The sequence below is a fragment of the Leopardus geoffroyi genome, chromosome D3, assembly GCF_018350155.1.
Source record: "Leopardus geoffroyi isolate Oge1 chromosome D3, O.geoffroyi_Oge1_pat1.0, whole genome shotgun sequence".
Classification (NCBI taxonomy): domain Eukaryota; kingdom Metazoa; phylum Chordata; class Mammalia; order Carnivora; family Felidae; genus Leopardus; species Leopardus geoffroyi.
The window spans coordinates 86,630,231-86,648,915 of record NC_059339.1 but is presented as its reverse complement, the minus strand read 5'-3'; the positions used below and the strand labels follow the sequence as shown (position 1 = coordinate 86,648,915).

At 40.6% G+C, this 18,685-nt stretch overlaps 1 protein-coding gene across 5 annotated transcripts in view; it reads right to left on the bottom strand.

Annotated features, from left to right (window-relative positions):
- Positions 1-5,968: 5,968 nt before the first annotated feature.
- Positions 5,969-18,685, bottom strand: part of SOCS6 (suppressor of cytokine signaling 6) — a 39,899-nt gene continuing 27,182 nt past the window's right edge. For all 5 annotated transcript variants that reach the window (XM_045459329.1, XM_045459333.1, XM_045459331.1 and 2 more), the window contains one exon: positions 5,969-11,589. In XM_045459329.1, the coding sequence (XP_045315285.1) occupies positions 9,857-11,464 (1,608 nt within the window). In that variant the 5' untranslated portion in view covers positions 11,465-11,589 and the 3' untranslated portion in view covers positions 5,969-9,856. The remainder of the gene's footprint in view (positions 11,590-18,685) is intronic.

Genomic DNA, 18,685 nt, shown 5'->3' with positions numbered 1-18,685 from the left:
CAGATTATCTTAATATATATTCAACCTCTGGGTCCCAGCATATTCATTTCTCCCACAAGTTCTGAATAGAAACAAACATTACGATATTAAAATTGAATTTTTACCCTAAGGCGAACATGGAAATGAAAACTGAAAAAAAAATAAGTACATTTATTTCTTTTACCCAGAGTTTTACTATGAGTTTTGTTACTTGCACATTTAAACTTCTTGCATTTTAACTTCCTCTGAGAACAATAGAAATATATCCCCACCCTGTTACAGTCTTATCAGTCGGTTGTATAGAGAAATCCTTTCAACTAAAACAGTTAACAAGGTTAAAATCCAAGATCCTATAAATTAATGATGGAGGTTAGCAATTTAGCAGTTGATCAATGTTACATATTGAATGAACTTTAGATGGACTCTTTTATGCCCTTGAGCTAACAACTCCTATTAATTAAATTAATTTAGTTAAACGCAGAATTCACATTTTATCTCCCTATCACACGGCAGATATAGACAGCTTAAAAAGCAACAAATGACTAGAAACAATATAAAAGCTCAGGAATATCAGTCTGTAAGGCAGAAAGGAAAATAAAATCAAGCTCTGGTCCAAATTGTTCTAAAACCTAACGTTCAGATTTCCCTTTCCAGTTGGCATTTGCTGAATTTCTGGATTCCACCAATTGTCTTTAAATTTTAAACAGTGAAAACCTACTTCCTCAGAAGTAGTTAAGAAAAAAAAGAAAAAGAAAAAGAAAAGAAAAAAAGAAAGAAAGGAAAAGAAAACTAAATCACTTTGTGAAGCAATCAAAACCAACCATCAAACATCACTGCTGGGGAAATAACTAGTCAGGATTTGAGGGAGGCCTCAAAGTGTAAGCTTCTATGACCCACGCCTTGGTGCTACTTGCCAGCTGAAGGCTCCCAAAATTACACCGTTTCTAATAAGTGAATTACATTTATATTTTTCCCCATAATCAAAGGATACGGATCAAAGTTTCCTTTCACAATCTTGTTGCTTCCTGGAGAGGTATTCTCTGGTGAAAATGAGGCCATTGGGCAAATTGAGAGACCAGCTCAGAAAGGATCAAAGCCATGAAAACAATCGTTTCGTAAATGTGTAGGGACCCTGCAAGCACATTTTCACGAGAGCCCCAAGGGCGCAGCAAAGATGCATAGTTTTGCCTCACGCTTGGCCACATTTTTTTTTCATTACAGCGGTTTCATTTGGAGATCCATAAGGAAGAGCAGTGCCCCACCAAAGGAAGGAAAAAGGGGTTGTACATTTTAACCTCTGATGGAATGATTTCAGCAACCTAAATTTCCTTTTAGCTTGAATCTATTCATATGCTACGACTGGAGGAAATATTTTGGGATTGAATCTCTCCCCTGAAAAAAAATCAATTTTTGTTTTTGAAACAGGACTTGTGTTAGATGCTGGAGCATCACACCCAAGCGCAAACAGAAATAGTGACAATGCTCTCTCTCTGGAGTAAAACAAAGGCTGGGTTGGGGTTGAAAGACCCCTGGGATGGAGGCCGCAAGAGCAGAGTCAAAGCAAATTAATGACAGGATGTTTTCCATCCAGAGTGGATTCATTTACTGACAACGAAAGGGGAAAAAGTTCTCTTGGTTATGGATTGGGTTTGTCTAGAATTTTTAAACCAAAATACCATTATAGGGTCATATGCCCCTGAGGAATATCATTACAACTAAACATCTAACTAAGTGGGGGGAAAACTTTTTTTTTTCAGTTCTACCCATTAGGCAATACTGAGTTCTTAAAATTGTTATCATTAAAGTTGCCCCTTTAAATAATCCAGTAAGACAAATACTTTTCTTTATTTTCAATGGGTCAAAAGGTAAAAGCAACACCTGATACTGTCCTAGAGAGTTAATTCTGTGCACAGCAGAATCTTTACACTACTGCAGACAATTTTTTTTTTTTGAATGAAAATGGGCAATGTACATGCTATGGGAAATTTTATGCCAAAGGAACGTTTTTCTATTGTGCAATTCATATATCTGCAAATTGCTCACTATTGAAAGATTGTTCATTATTCTCAATTAAGATACTTTTGAATTTTTAAATATGATTTTAGTTTAGACAATATTTATTAAAACATAAATGTAGTAAAACCAGCAGCAAAATTCAGATAAGCTCCCCTCTCTCTGGTCCTCACCTTAATGCTCCTCAGGAACTCTTGAATGCTCCTGAATCTTTATTTATTCATTTTTTTTTAATTGGTTCTTTTTTTAAAATTTTTTTTAAGTTTGTTTATTTTGAAAGATAGAGAAACAGAGCACCTGAGTGGGGGAGGGGCAGAGAGACAGAGAGGAAGAGACAGAGAATCCCAAGCAGGGTCTATGCTGTCGGCACAGAGTCTGATGTGGGGCTCGAACTCACGAACTGTGAGATCCTGACCAGAGCTGAAGTTGGACGCTCAACCGACTGAGCCACCCAGGCACCCCACGATCTCTCCATTTTCTAGCTGACTTCCAGAAGAAAACTTAACCCCCTTCAGGGGAAAACAGTAACAGCCCAGAGTTCCTAAAATGTTTCATCCACTATGTTCATCATCCAATCAAAAATTATCAGTAGTGCAGGGAAAGGAGAACAAGAAAGGGTTAGAAAAAGAGAAGGGAAAATCTTAAAAGCTGTGTGGTGGGGGGAGTGAGAGAATTCCACATAATTTGCAGAAAAACAGCAATGCAAATTGCAGCTAAGTTCTCATCAGCAATAACAGGGTCCTGGAGACAATGGAATGATTAAAAAAAAAAAAATAACGTTTTTTTTTTTTAGTTTTTGAAAGAGAGACAGAGGCAGGGAGCGAGCAGGGGAGGGGTAGAGAGAGAAGGAGACATAGATTCCGAAGCAGGCTCCAGGCTCTGAGCTGTCAGCACAGAGCCCGACACGGGGCTCAAACCCACGAACTGTGAGATCATGACCTGAGCCGAAGTCGGACGCTCAACGACTGAACCATCTAGGTGCCCCTGATATTTTAAAAGTACTCACAGAGGAAAAGAAAAGGTCAATCCAGAATTCTATATCCAGTGAAAATATCTTTCAAAAACAAAGGGCAACATAAACACATTTCAGTTACACAAAAGGTGAGAGAATTCATTGCCTGTAGACTTACACCACAGAAAACACTGACATGCATTTTAAATGGGATTTAGCTACTTTCAGTTTCACTTAATTGTCTTAATTCTCTAAACTTCCTAGGCTAGTCATATGTGCTGATAGGGTTTAGGGAAACTATTCGAAGTTTGTAACAACAAGATTATTGCTGTTTTAATGATACTGGGCTAGGTATAATATAAGTGGCTATTTCCCAGAAGTGGGGAGGGGAATTTACCTTGAAGTCATCATAACAATTACCATATGAACAGAGCTGGTGATTTTTTTCTACCCACTTAAGGTGCAGGCGAGAAGCTAGAACACAGAGTTCTAGTTAGAACTACTTCCAGAAGGAAGTTCTTGTTCAGGATGTGCTTACTACAAAATGACAGGAAGTTTAAGAGAACTGGCTGGGCATGGCTGTGGAAATGAGAAGGAAAGGGTGGATTCTTTTGTGTGCCATAAAGCATAAAACTGTGACTCCTGGTACAACAGGGCACAATAACGTCTCAGGCAGTGTGATCAAATACATTACCAAAAACCCAGAGAGAACATTTTTCCTTATGTACCAAACACGTGGAGAAGGCTTCCCAAGAGTTACAATTCAACTCCACCAAATCGTGTTCCTATATTAGCTTTGAGGCAGGGTTTGGGGGTGGGGGGGGGTTTGAGAGAGAGAGAGAGAGAGTGCTAGTGGGGGAGAGGGGCAAAGCTGTAGAGGGAGAGACAGAATCCCAAGCAGCCTCCACACTGAGTGTGGGCTCAATCCCACGACCTTGGGATCCTGACCTGAGCCAAAATCAAGAGTCAGACGCTCAACCAACTGAACCACAGAAGCACCCCTAGGCAGTTTTCTTTCCAGTGAACTTTTCCAAGGCCATGCAAGGGAAAGCCATGTTCTCTTCCTCAGGATTAAAAGATGAAGCCCATAAGATACACTGAGTCAGGCCCCATAAACGGTTACCCGCCAGTGCCCAGACAGAACATCTTGTTTAAGCTACAGAGTAGTTGCCTGAAGAAGACCACAGTAGGTAATTCATTTGCTTGTGCTGAAGTTCTTTCCCATGACAATCCGAAATAAACATTCTACATAATAGGAAACCCCAAGTAGAGGAAGTGTATCATATTGCATGACAGCATGGATCTTGGAACCAAACTGCATGAACTTGTAACCTGGTTCTGTCACTATCTTGTGACCTTGTGAAGTTCACCTTTGTGTCTTTTTTTATGATGCTAAGGTGCCTGCCTTGCATAAGGCTGTTTTGAGGATGTAAAATATATGTTAAGTGTTAGCAGTAGATATGGCAGCACAATTTATGTTTGTTATGATTCTTAAGGGGCGGGTGATATAAAACGCAGCTCTCGAGTTTCATCTGCTGATTGCAGAAGAACCCATGTAGTGTAGTCTTCTGTGTTAAAAGATACACATCTACCGGTTTTCTAGGCAATTGTTACACCCCACAGCCACTACTGGGATGGTAATTCTCTGGGCCAAATGATGCTCACCACTTGCCAGCCACCGGAAAACAAGAATGCCAAGGACTACAGCGAGGAGAGAGAAATGCGCCGTGGCGAAGGAATTAGGTGAACAGGTGGCTTCAGAACGAGTTCTCAGTGGAGGGAATCAGAGATGCCAGCTCTTAAAATTGTTAGGGGCAAGGCAGGGCCAAAGAGCAGATTATTTATACAAAGCAACAGAAGTTCTCTTTAGTAAGATTCTACTAAAATGAGAACACTTTATAAATTCACTAGTGACCTAGGCTGGTGTAATGGAGTCCTAAGTGTCTGTTAGACTCACAGACCCAAGTTAGAGACCAGAAAAAGGCAGCCTCATATATAGATCTGCACTTCCTAGAACTTTCTTGGTGTGGGGAAAACCATGTCTCATGATCAAAAAGTCTCCCTTTTAAGGTTTACCATTATTTGCAAGCCAGTTGCCAAGCACAGGATCTGATGGCCCAAAGTGACTCCTACATAAGGCAGTTGGCCCTGTTTGTAAACCCTCTGGAAACAACCCCTGCTCTGGCCAACCTCTTTGGTTTGTACAACCTATGGGAGGGCTTTGCCAAGAGGACCCTCTCACTCCTCAGAGAAGGTGGCAAAGTTGCCTGGTAGTAAGCGGAGAATATGCAGTTTAAGACAAAAAGTGTAACCCCAGCAAAGCCCACTGTGTTCAGAAACACATACTTTCAGACCCCACCGCTACTGGCTTCTCTGCCAGCATCAGACCTGGCCTTACAGGGGGCCATGGACTCTGGGGAGAAGGCTTTGGGGTAGGGAGAGTGGGAACAGAGAAGCTGATGTGAAACATTCATTAGCAAGACAAGTCATGTAAAAGACAAGAAAACAAGAGTCAAAAAAAATTTTAAGAGGTTTCAGAAGGTTAAGACACTCTCAGAACCAGTAACTGGAAAAAGTTAAAAGTATTAAAGAAAATTTGATAGCCTGCTTCTATTTTTATGAAATATTAACAATAGGGACATTTAAAAAAATGTCACGATCCAAACATTTCATCATCCAGTACAAACTTCTAGTGAAGTCTTATTACTGTGCTAATGTTAAGTAGTCTGTTTAGGAGAGATTTTGTTATGGTTTGTCAGTTCACTCCAGCCTTTATGTTAAAGGCTTTAGGGTGTTAGCAACATTTGCTGATTCTAAATTCGTTTCCTCTCTCCTGTGAACAACACTATTTCACTTTTTCCTGGTTTTTTTTCTGCCTTTTTTTTTTTTAAACTAAATTTGCTGGTCCCTACCCTCCAGTCTCTGCAAGTTTATGAGACATCCAGAAACTATCTAGTTAACCTGATTTAATTAAAATCAGATTCTGTAATCCAGGTATTAAATATAAATAAACTACAAGGCAGGTCTTGTGAACGAAATTTTTATTTACACACTGTATCTAGAAGCAGATACATAAATCCTTATACAATTAATTTCCAAAAATGTGCAAGAAATTACTATAATTTGTTTACAAACCAAAACACATATTAAAATCAATGGACTTTGGATAATTCATTCTGTGGTGTTCTCAGTACAAATGGTACACACCTGATTTGAAACATACAGAAAAAGGGTAAACTACAGCAATCTGGATTGCAAGTATTAATTTCATGGCACTCCCAACGACTATAAAATGTCTTCAAACCCAACATGTATACTTATTACAAAATTCTATAAGAATTTTTCATCATCTCTGGATGTAGAGTTTGGATCACTTTTCAGAAACAGCAACTACACATTCACAATGTTATGACTAATTAATAAAAAGAACGTTTATTAAAAAAAAAAACCCTTCCTAATAGGATTTTTAAAAGTCTTAAAAGAAATCAAATTTGTGATTACTAGCGTACCAATACTTTATTTTGGAATTTTAAAGTTATTTATGGAACTGGCAACTGTTCCTTATTAGAGTTTTCAACAAAACTGTCTTGCTGGTAGTGTGATTTCATTTTCAAATTAAGACTTCGCATTCGATGAACAGCCATTAAGATTTAATATGTACTATTTTGAATCACTCATGTAGATTATCTCTCGTATACAATGTGAAATGTCCACGATTAAAATTGGCGTTTCTGAAAGCATTAAGATATTTAGACCCAGCGCTAGCAGGGACACTGCATAGAACCTATTTGAGTAATTTTTATCCTGTTTCAGTAATACTGGCTCAGAAATTGTAAGGTATACTTTGTGTTCATTTCCTAATACGCCGACGATTTAGCCTTCTGGTACACAATTTTCTTCAACAGCAAGATGGTTGCCCTTGTAACTCGTTTCCTTAAAAACTATTTTTAGTTCTATGATCATTTCCTGTGATATATTTTTGACCTTCTAGATTTTCAGATTATTGCACCAAGTAGAAAGAGAAGATTTCCTTAGAAAGAGAAAGAGAGAGAGATTTTTCAAGTACTTTCTATGCTTTCTTATTATTTATAAAAAATGCACAAAAGTGTCCTAGGAAGCCTAGAATTATCTTCTGGCCTCCGTTGTATTTTGTGGTGAAATCTTCAAGAAAACAACTCTGATTCATTTACTATGGCAAAAGGATACAGCTTTCCTGTTTTCTCTTTCTTGCCTTGAGCTCATATCTTTAAATGTCACTTACAGGTTGTGTCCATGTCATCTAAGCTGCCACTCAGGGTAATCCAGAAGTTTACGCAAATGGTTTCTAGACCAAACTACGGGATGGAGATTTCTCTCTTTTCTCCCTTCCATTTTTAAACAGACTATTTTAGTATCCTATAAAGCCGATCTTTCACATTATCTTGTGCTGCCTATGCCAAATGGCTCTCTCTACACAAAAGCAGAAAATACTGCAATACTCCTTTGTTTGTAAATAATTTCTTGGCAAATACTTTTATTTTTCTCGATACACTGTCAGACCCTAGCAATTTCAAATTGGATTAGAATGGGGCATTTTAAAGTATTTTATGTTATGAATATACAAAAAGCACATAAAAAACTGGCTTTCTGAATTAGAATGGCATCTAGACTTGCCCTCCATAAAACACAAAATATGATTTTAAAAACCATTAGATGAAAATCAAAATAATCTTGAAACTAAATAGCTAAATCTTGAACACATGGTATCATGAGGAACACGTGGGGAACAGGCTATGTCCACACAAGAAGACGGGGTTCAGGGCAGTCCAAAGACCTCTGTGCACCATGGTCTCACAAAGAGTACATGTAAATGCTTCTAGAAACATGGAGAAGCCATTTCAACATTTATTATTAATACACAGTGACTCTGTGACAATACCTGCCATCTAATATAGATGCACAGGGACTTTTAACTCACCCTAGATATATTTTAAATTGTTTAAAAATAAATAGTTTTGCAAAAAAATAGTTTAAATGTCTTGCATTAATTTGATAAGTTTACAACTCTGTAATAGTTCTTAATCCAAATAGCTTATAGTGAACACTTAAGTTATATTATTACAGTATACTCCATCTTATTAGGTGAAAACATCAGAAAATTAAAGAGGAGCCTTTATGACAAGGTACAATCAACATTCCACCAAAATTAAGTACCTTTTCCCCTTTACGTCAAAATACCATAACACGATATCATTGTGCCTTTTCTTGGTATTTCTCAGTTCTGACCCTAAAAAACAGAGAGGAAAAAAAAACCAAAAAACAAACAAAAAAACAGGGATACTGAATGACAAAGCCATCAGGGTTGACCTAAGACCTTTACTCTTGTTTTTAATTGACGGGTAAGAGACAGGAAAACTGAGTGACAAAGGAAGAAATGTCTTAAATTGTATGTTTCATCTGAGATGGAAACATTTTCTACATGGGGTACTTCCAAAATACTCACTAAAGAATAGTGCAGCGAATAAACACTGAATTTCAAAAATAACAAAAGTACGGGGGACAACCCCCCCACCCGCCCCACAATCCAAGCGACTAAATTAGAGATAAAATAACTAACGATGCCTGCCAATTTACTTAAGACTCAGCTAGATTTAAAACAACAAAAAACCAAAAAACAATAAATTAGTTTTAAACAGCGGTATATGGCAGGTGACAAGACTTCCATATACCTGATATGGTTTTAATATTCTTCTTACATGATGCTCCACAGTTTCCACAGTTTTTCAACTAAAGTCATCGGGTTTTTTTGGTTTTTGGTGGGGAGAAGGAAGAAGGGTCAAACCTAGCATATCTTAATAGTGACTACATAAAAGAATAAAAATCCAACTCTAAAACAATGTTTTCTATTCAAATCAATTTAAAACTTTATATAAACTTAAATGTTGCAAGAGAACCCACTCTTTTTATGAAAATCGGTTCTACGTCAAGTTCACCCAAAGAAAATGTTGGCTAAGCGAAAGAAATCACAGAAAAAAACACTTTACCAAAGGAAAGTATAATTAACACACAAAAAAATTATCATCACAGGAAACTATGATCATCTAGTAATTTCTTCAGTAATAGTTCTCGTCCCACAGATCTTTTTACGTTATGCCAATTTGTACCAGAGCTTAATGACAGAAAAGGCAACGCTTTCTTACGTTGGTGTTATATACTTCTTGATGATTTTTTAATGTAAGGCCATTTATTAAAGTAGACAAACCACAAGATGAAAATGAAGGCAACAGAAAAACTCCACTTTCCACAACCAAAACACAGCACAACCTCAGAAACAATTTAGAGTAAGTGTTGTAAAAGATATGCTGCGGGTCTACATTCTAATACCCAAGATTATGTCAAATCATAATTCTAAATAAACCTTTCTAAAGTAGGAGATTAAAAATCATTTTCAGTGTACGTGTAAATTCTGTGTTTTATCACACGGGTATGTTTATTCAACACTATCTTTGAAAGTGGGCCATTTAAAGAGACATAACAATACTCATTCTGTAAGTTTCATTCAACTTTACTTAGGGTTGAATACACATGAAATGTGCTTTTAATGCATAAAAATCACAGTGGATAGCAGCAAAGGACTTGGTGGGGGGTGGTTAAGGAGAATCTGATAATTCACATTGTGATTATTCTGCACATTGATGAAAGATAATTCACACTTCCAAAACCTCGAGACTTCCCTTTATAAAGAACCAAAATAAACCCAAGACACCTTGCTGACACTTCCCCACCCCTAACTAAACAAATTGATTACTTTTACACATAAAACTGAAATAGTATGGCAGCAAAAGATTTCGATAGCAATGAAAGTTTGTAAACTGTATTTCAATCTCTTTTTCTTATTCCCAAAGTGCAAGATGCGGGGGTTCTCATAATCTTTCAGTAGTGCTTCTCCTGTAAGTAATCCTTCATTTTGTTTGGCAAAGGCAGTTTCTGAATTAAGTCTATTCTGGTATACTGACGTATAACAAAACGACACAGGTACTGCAAAGAACGCACCTGCATGAACCGTGACACTGGATTGGTCAGTCTGACCGGGTAAGTTGCAGATCCAGGCAACCGAGACCTTGAATAACAAAAAGCTCCATTTTCAGAGTCCCTGATTGAATGCTCGATCAGATCAACTATAGACGTATGTCCTTCCACATCCGGTTGTTCATAAAAGCTAAATCTACCGTTTGAGTGTTCAATTCTCGTGTGAAGTGTTTTGCCATGGGAGCGAAAGCTCAAGCTTAAAAGGTAACGGTCATCAGAACTATCCCGAACGAGAAAAGAACCATCTGGCACATTTGCTAGCTTCCCTTCTGCCTCCCAGCGTGTGATTGGTCCCCAGTACCATCCTTGTTTCGCCAGTTTTTTCAGCTCCTCTGTAAGGCTCGTCACAACCATGGGACCACTACTCTGCACCGAGTCGTAAACTCTTGCAACCCCAGGGGCAGAGTTAGGATCAAAATTCAAATGACAGCGCATACTTTCCGCCACGTGGGCATCTGTGCCGGTGAGCCCACCGAAGTTCCTTTGGATCTGATTGGTCTGCATTGGAGGTAGCAACGGTGAGAGTGGGGGGGCATCGTCGTGACTCGCTCTCGGGCTCTGCAACATGACTCCCGTGGTGCCAATCAACAAGCCGTTCACCGCCTGATCCACAAAGATCTCTGGGGCCACCACTAGGTCCTGGTCTACCTGATTCTCGTCTTCGGCGAAGGAGCTCCCTCCCACCTGCGGAGGGACCGCGGAGACTTCCATGGGAGAAGAGCTGTCCAGACAATAGCTACGCGACCCTTCCAGAGGGTACATCCCCTCGTCTAAAGGCACAGTATACTGAATGTAGTCCTGAGGCATAAGTCCGATAACTACAGGCACATGTTCATCAAGGTGAAGATGCAAGTCTCCATTGTGAGACTCTGAACTCTTGAGTGAACTACTCTGCTCCTGGCACGCAGTCTCAGACTGGAGGTCGTGAAAATCCTTCCGAACCCCGTTCAGGGCTGGGCTCGGGCTGGAAGAGTGAACCAAGGCTTTGACCCTCACCTCCATCTTGATGCACGTCTCCTCCGAGTTCGTGGGTCGCAGAGGCCACGGCGTAGGGCTGTAGTGATGGTTGCGGAGCGAAGTGGACCTGATGGGCCTCTGGGCTCTCACGTCTTTGAAGACCAGGGGTGCCGAGGAGGAGGAGAAGGTGTCCTCGTCAGCCGAGCTCCCGGAGGGCGCGCCGCCCTTGCCTTTCTGCTTCTGTTTCGCAGACAGCCGTCGTTTTAACGTACCCATCAGGCTTTCGCTCTTGGATCGACTCTTCCCACCTTTTTCATCTTCGCTGTGGAGATCGCAGCTGGCCATGTCTTTACCGTAGCAGCTACCAAACAAGGACTCATCTTTTCCGAAATCACTGGCCAGTGACGGTTGCTGCACTACCATGAAATCCGTTTCTTCTTTACTTTTATTCAAGTTGAAAGATTTTCGGAAGGTTTTAAGACTAATTTTCTTCATTATGACTAGTTACCTAATCCGAGGGGATCAATTTCTCTCCGGAATATTATCCTCAAACATCTGGAGAGGCTGCAATGCTGCATCTATGTACTTTTCCAGCTTCATATACCCTTTGGAGCCATTTTCTAAAAAATAAAAAATAAAATTAAAAAAAAGTCACATTTAAAAAAAAAATCTTTCCACAGAAGTTTTACTTTACTGTTTCAATCCTTTCGCCTCCACACGAGGACACGTGAGTCCCCTGCTCACGGCCCCTGCCAAGCCTGTCAGGATGCTGTGAGGACAAAGCCTAACTTTCCTCTTCTCCTTCCGCACCCGGCTTCCGGACAGGAGTCCGCGCTCCTGCCTTCGCCGACACCGCCCCCGCGACACCCACTCTCAGCCTCCGCACGACGCGCACCGCACGGATCCGCACTCCCCTGCCTGCGCCCGGCCCCAGGCCGCGACACGGCGACAGCACGCGCTCTCGGTGGAGACGCCCAGTCCCACCGGCAGGAGAACGAGTCGCCTGACTCAACAATCTACACACGCTTTCAAATACGGAGGCATCTGTAAAATTACGTAAAAGAATCCCATGATCTGCGATGATCTGGAAAAAGTCTAGAAATGCCCCTTTAGAACACACCTTTGCGTTTCCTGAGACTAAGGCCCCTTCCCATTCATGTTCCCAGCGCCTCGCACAGAGGAGAGACGCCCGACGTTCGCAGCCGGGGACGACCCGTGAAAACTAGGTATGTGTAGGTGTGGATCTATTCTGAAGATTATGAAGCACATTTCCCGAGTTAGGATTTCTTCCTCTCTCTCTTTTTTTTTTTTTTTTTTTGGTAATTTCGCCTGGCAAGTTTTTATACCTCTGTATCCAGGAATATATTTTCTAAACTATCTTGTACATCATTCCATCACTGAAAAGATAGGATTTCAATTCTGCGAAGGCTTTCTGACTGTCGTTTTATAGGGAAAAGTTTGCCCCAGAAGTAATATTAACAGTAATAACTGCTTTGCAAAGACATTCTGTTGAAACTACGCACAATGCTTTATATTTATTTCCTCTATGTCCGTGCTCTGCAGTTTCTGCAAGCATCAAAGTATAATGCCATCACAAGATGATTAGCTTGACTTGAGCAAAATGCTTCTAAAACTAACAGCAAGATTCCAACTCCCCAACCACTAGTTTACCACCACTCTGTTTCCTGGCAAAGGACTACAGGCTCCGAGCTTGACGACATTCATGACTTCGCTATGCAGTTACTAAGCCCCTGTTACAAACCCAGCACTGTATGGTCATATGCAGATTAATAAACCAGTTCTGGCCTCATAACCCGGTGGCAGAGAGACATCTATGAATGGATAAATTATAATACAAATCTATTAGTAACATACTGACGATAATATGGTGGGAACGGAGGGGAGAGGTATCTTTAAATGTTTACTTCATGGACAGATAGGATTTGGTTACTGTGTACACAGAATCGGCAGGAAATTATTTTTAATAAAAACCACTCAGATCAGACAACCTATCAGGGGATCAGCAATATCATCTCCATAAAGGAAAAAGCAATTTTAAAAAGTCGTACTGTCATGTACTATGTTTTTGAGCAAGTTGTAGGAAACAAAAAGCATGTAAGTACTTGGAGCACCAGTTACTTTGAAACATCATATTAAGCTGTGGATTAGATGAACTCGTTATCCAAGTACCATTACTTTCTACCTAATATCTAAGTTATTAACATGTAATATATGTTATTCACATTTTTAATTTGTTTGGCAAAAACATGGCCATTTCATAAATGTGAAGTAGAGAATATAAGGACACTATTCTTTAGCTGGTAAGTCACTCCTTTGGAGTTGACGAAGTAGACGAAGTATAGGTTTTGTAGCCAAAGACAGATTCCAATATCTAATCTCTTTTGACAAGAAGAACAGTCCACACACTTGACTGTGACAGGTACATCTGAAAAGGTAAAACCGCCATGTAGTGGAATTTAGATATTTTGGTGATAGATGACTAGGATGAATTACAACCTGCCATTAGAAAGAGGCCAACGTGAAATGCAAGCGAAGTAAAATAAGCTGTTCACTTGGGAATAACAATATGTGTACAATTATGTTAAAATTTTAAAACGTCACCAAGTATAAAAAAAGATCAACAGAGAGGAGACAATATCCTACTCACCACAGAAGTAAATAAATAGTAAATAAAAGTGAACCAGATGGCTTTTGGCAAAAATCAGTGTAACGTATTTGTATGACGTGAGCCCAAATCATGGGCCTCGCGGATGACCAAGTCCTGGACCCTGACCACGGAACCCCACAGCCCAGCAGACTACGTGGCTACTCCCAAAGTTGACAACCAGTGACTTAATATAACTTACCACGTTAGCATTTACATACTAACTTCACATCAACTAGCCTTTCTACAGAAATATTTTAGGAAGGCCAAAAAAAGTGTCTTCATGAAAATCTGTACGTTGCATGTTCACACTCCTTCATCAGAGTATGAAGTTTTAAAAATGCCTGAGAATCAGTTTTAAATTTTGTTGCAACTAAATACTATTCCAGAATAACATAAAATAATTTTGTCATATTACCTACGTGTGTACCATGGAAATATTTGCAGAAATCTTTGCAAACAGAAAAACTGTCACACACAGAAGCAAGCCCGTGCATATATGGAAACTTAATGCACGAGACAAGGCAAACCAATGGCAAAGGACACAATTTAGTCCACGGTGCTAAGATAACTGGCTATGCATCCGGAAAAATGAGAAAACTGGATTCCATATCTCACACCATCAATGAAAATAAACTGCAAGTAAATTAAAAATCTAATAGTGAAAATCTGTTTAGTTAGAATAAAATATAAAATATCTTTAAGCTTTTGAGATAGGAATAAAATTTCGTAAGCAAGGCACGAAAAGAATAAAACTTCAAAAGATACCACAAAGGGATGGAGAACTGTCAAATTTTTTGTGAAGCTAAGGAAAACAGGACAACCCAAGTATACCAAAAGTCACATTAACTTCTCTTAATCAGAGAGAACTTTTAAGTACAATTCTTCATAATACTTGAAATTGCATTTATTTGTCTTAACAGGCTGAAATGGTGACCTGAAGACTAATAAAGCCACCTGTGTTAATGATAATTTTCTGGCTCATTAGCGATGAATCCAATTTTGTTCATACAAAGGACCGGGCATCAATTCACACAGAGATTAAGAAAGCTTAATTACCAATAGCTATAAAATATAAAACTAAAGGATGCAAATACAAGACAAAACAAACCTGTTCAGCCCCAGTAAGAGTGATGTTTGCAGTGATTATTGACAATCAGCAAATTCTTGATGATCTACATCAATGGATTAACAACCAGAATGATTTCTAATGATCTGTCTGGAATGTCACCCCGTCTCTCAAACCCAAGCAGGTAAATCAACCTGACCACAGAGGGTCAGGAACAACTTTCTAGGAATGGTGTAAACTGTTAGTTCAGTTTCAATCTTAATTATGAAGGCTTTTGTTTTCCTGCTTCTGTGCTTGTTTATGGTTACTCCCTCCTCCTGCTAAATGCTCTTTTCTGTCATCCACCTTTCAGAGAATTCCTTAGAAGAATATACCTCTTCCTGAAATCTACTCTGATCACCCAGCCGGAGGAGAGTTCTCTCCCCCTTCTCTGAACTCCAAATACTCCGTATGCACTTACTTAATAGTACGTCACACAGCGCCCTAGAATTGCTTGTGTTCTGTTCACATCGTATCTCCCCAGACTGTAATCCTTGAAGAGAGAGGATTACAGAAAGAAATGAGAAATGTCTTACTCATTTTTTTATTCCTAACTAGGAGGCACCATTACATATTTAATATATACTGCTTAAATTCTTTGATACCAAATGAATATTCCTTCACTATCAAGTAAATGATAGGAATGATGGGACAGGAAAACTACACCATGTAAAACTGGCTAAATCTCTTAACAAAATGGAGCAATCTAACATCTATAAGAAGCCCTTATTACAAGTGATCCAGGACTGGCAATTCCATCTAAAAAGGCCACATGGAAAAACACCTACCTGTGAGTCAACAAGCTCTACCATACAGAATCTATTCCCATACTTTCACATGGTATGCATTCAGATATGCAAAGGCTATTGAAATTCTACCAAATCAATACCAGTAAAGAGAAAGAAGTATAGTAAATACTCCCCCCCCATTACTCAGTTCCACATAGTTATTTTTTTAAATTTTTTTTAATGTTTATTTCTTCTTTGAGAGAGAGAGACAGAGAGAGCACAAGCAGGGGAGGGACAGAGAGAGAGAGAGAGAGAGAGAGAGAGAGAGAGAGAATCTAAAGCAGGATCTAGGCTCTGACCTGTCAGCACAGAGCCCAACATGGGGCTTGAACTCATGAACCGTGAGATCATGACCTGAGCTGAAGTCAGACCCTCAACTGACTGAGCCACCCAGGCACCCCTAGTTATACAAGTATTTTAAAAATAAAGTTTCTTTGATCTTGAAAAGTTGAAGATGAGTGAAAAGTACAGAATCCATGGCATTATCTACATGGATTATGGTATCATTGGGAAATCAAAGTTGTACGAAGCATCTGAATCTTACAGCAGGTACTACGGACTGTCCTTCCTGTTGTAAGCTATTTTTCATAAAGCTCTGTATGGGCCTTTCACACTCCATGTGTGAGCTACTCTACTGCACCTGGGGCGCCTGGGTGGCTCAGTCGGTAGAACGTCCTAAATCCTGACTTAGGCTCAGGTCACGATCCCAGGGTTCTGGGATTGAGCCCTGTGTCTGCCTACATGCTGAGCATGGAGCCTGCTTAAGATTCTCCCTCCCCGTCTCTTGCCCCATGAAAGCGCACGCGCACGTTCCCTGAAATTTAAAAAAAAAAAAAAAAAAAAGTACTCTACTAGATCCAAGAGAAGTTATGCTGTTTGGGGCACTTGGGTGGCTCAGTCGGTTGGGCGTCAGACTTCAGCTCAGGTTATGATCTTGCAGTTGGTGAGTTCGAGCCCCATGTCGCGCCCTGTGCTGACAGCTCAGAGTCTGGAGTCCGCTTCAGATTCTGGGTCTCCTTCTTTCTGCCTCTCCCCTGCTTGCATTTTGTCTCTCTCTCAAAAATAAGTAAACATTAAAAAATTAAAAAAAAAAAAAAAGAAGTTATGCTGATACAAAACTAAGAGAAGACATCTGTGGGCTCCAAGACAGATCAAATAAATGACGGGAAAGGGCTGGACAGGGACAATCTAATATAGTATTCTTGAGAAGTAAACTTTGAACACGACCAACCATTAAGAGCTTATGTAAGTCAGACCAGGCTGTAAACGAAGAAACAGGGAAGGGTATTTGGGGATTCCTAACTTTGCCTCCTGGCTGCATGCCGACTGCCGGCACATCTAGAAGTAAAATCCACAAGCAGGTCTTACTGGCTCTTTGAAGCCCCTGAACTCACAAATACTTTGTCCACGTTCTTTTCATCACTATCATCAGATCCTGAAAGGAGTCTTAACCCACAAAAAGGTCCGTCTTCGGAGAAAACCTTTTAAGTGGAAAGAACACCACACCCTGGTAGTGATACAGCTGGGTGGCCCTGCCATCATCATGGTCACTATTTTGGGAGAGGCTGTAAACGAGTGAACCAAGGAGCACAGGATAATTGTCACTGTGACAGATACCACGCTGGGAAAGGAAGCAATCAGAGAATACTGGTTCCCACTCTAGAATCCACCAACACCTACGACCCCTCCAAAAAGCCTCCCTGACAAGCCAATATTTGGGCCAAAGCTGGAATGATAAGAGGCCAGTCATGCAAAGGAAGGCTGAGGTGGAAAGAACAACTCTCTGGACTGAGGGAAGGGCAAGTTCAAGGGCCCTGCGGTGGGAAACTGCAGAAACAAGGAAACACTGGGGAGCCCACCGTGCCCGACACCGTATGGTGTGAAGGAGGGGTGGGGGCATGAGATGGCACACCGAGGTGTCTGGGTCGGATTCTAAGCGCGCTCAGAAGAATGAAAAGGTTTTAAAAGCACAGGCTCTAGTTTAACTATGCACTTCCCAGTTTTGAGCCCACAGATCATCCTCCCCAACATACACATACAAACCCACCAGGACTGTACCTTTGAAGACAAAAAGCAAATCAAAAAACAAAAACCCCGGGGTCTCCAAGTACCTTCTCCAAAGAACAGATGAGCACTTTCTTCATAAAATGTAAGCTATTAAAACAATCACTTGGAACTATGTGCAGCTGTTGGAGAGGACTGTCCAAGTGTCCCTAGTAGACCACAATCCTCTTAGACTTTTTAACAATGGCTGGGTTGAGCGAGTTTCAGGGTCAACACGTGAGCACTGGAGAGAATCAAAAATGAATCAACTTCTTGCGAAGGTTTTATTAATACCTAATTTCCATTTACAAGTCATTCTTTATAATGTCCCAGTTTGTGATACAGTTTTAGTGACACGAACATTTGATTTCAATTAAAAATTGTTAATTGACTGAAACATGACCTCTGATAGGAAACAGTTATAGTTGCAAACGCTTCTGGGTTCGCCGGTTACGAACACACGAGTCGTTACATCAGAAACGTGCGTACGTGCGTACGTGTACGTGTGTGTAGCTGTGTGGACTCAGATAACACAGTAGACATAACCCAGATTCATCTCGGGGTCGGGTGGAAAACATCTGGAGGGCATGCCACACACCATAAGCCTGAGTTTTAGAGATCCTTAACTGGGTAAGTTCTGAAAAGCAGGTATGACGATGAAGAAAACCCCAGAGCATGATGTGGAGAGCACAGGGGCAGGGCCGGGGCGGCCCCTGTGGAGGCGACACAGCCCAATCTGCTGTCCGCATACACTCCGCTCTTTCTCGCATCCAATCGACAAACCGTGGGAACAGTAAAACCCTGAAATGCTGCCCACCCCACTCAGTGAAAAACACAAGTCTCTACAGCGGTAGGGCCCGAGCTGACAGGACTCTCCGGTCTTTGCACGACCTGCCCTCTCCACTCCTCCACTCGATGCTCTGAGAATGCCACAAACACGCTGCCGTTTGGGGCACTGGTGCCGCTGCAGATCCACACGGCCGAGCCCACAATTCCTTCCAGTCTTTGCTCAACTGCCGCCTTCTCAAGGTCACCTGCCCTGACCCGGCACGTCAGCTGCAATACAGACCCTCTTGCCCTCTTGAATCGAGTTAGTGTTTTCTGACATACAA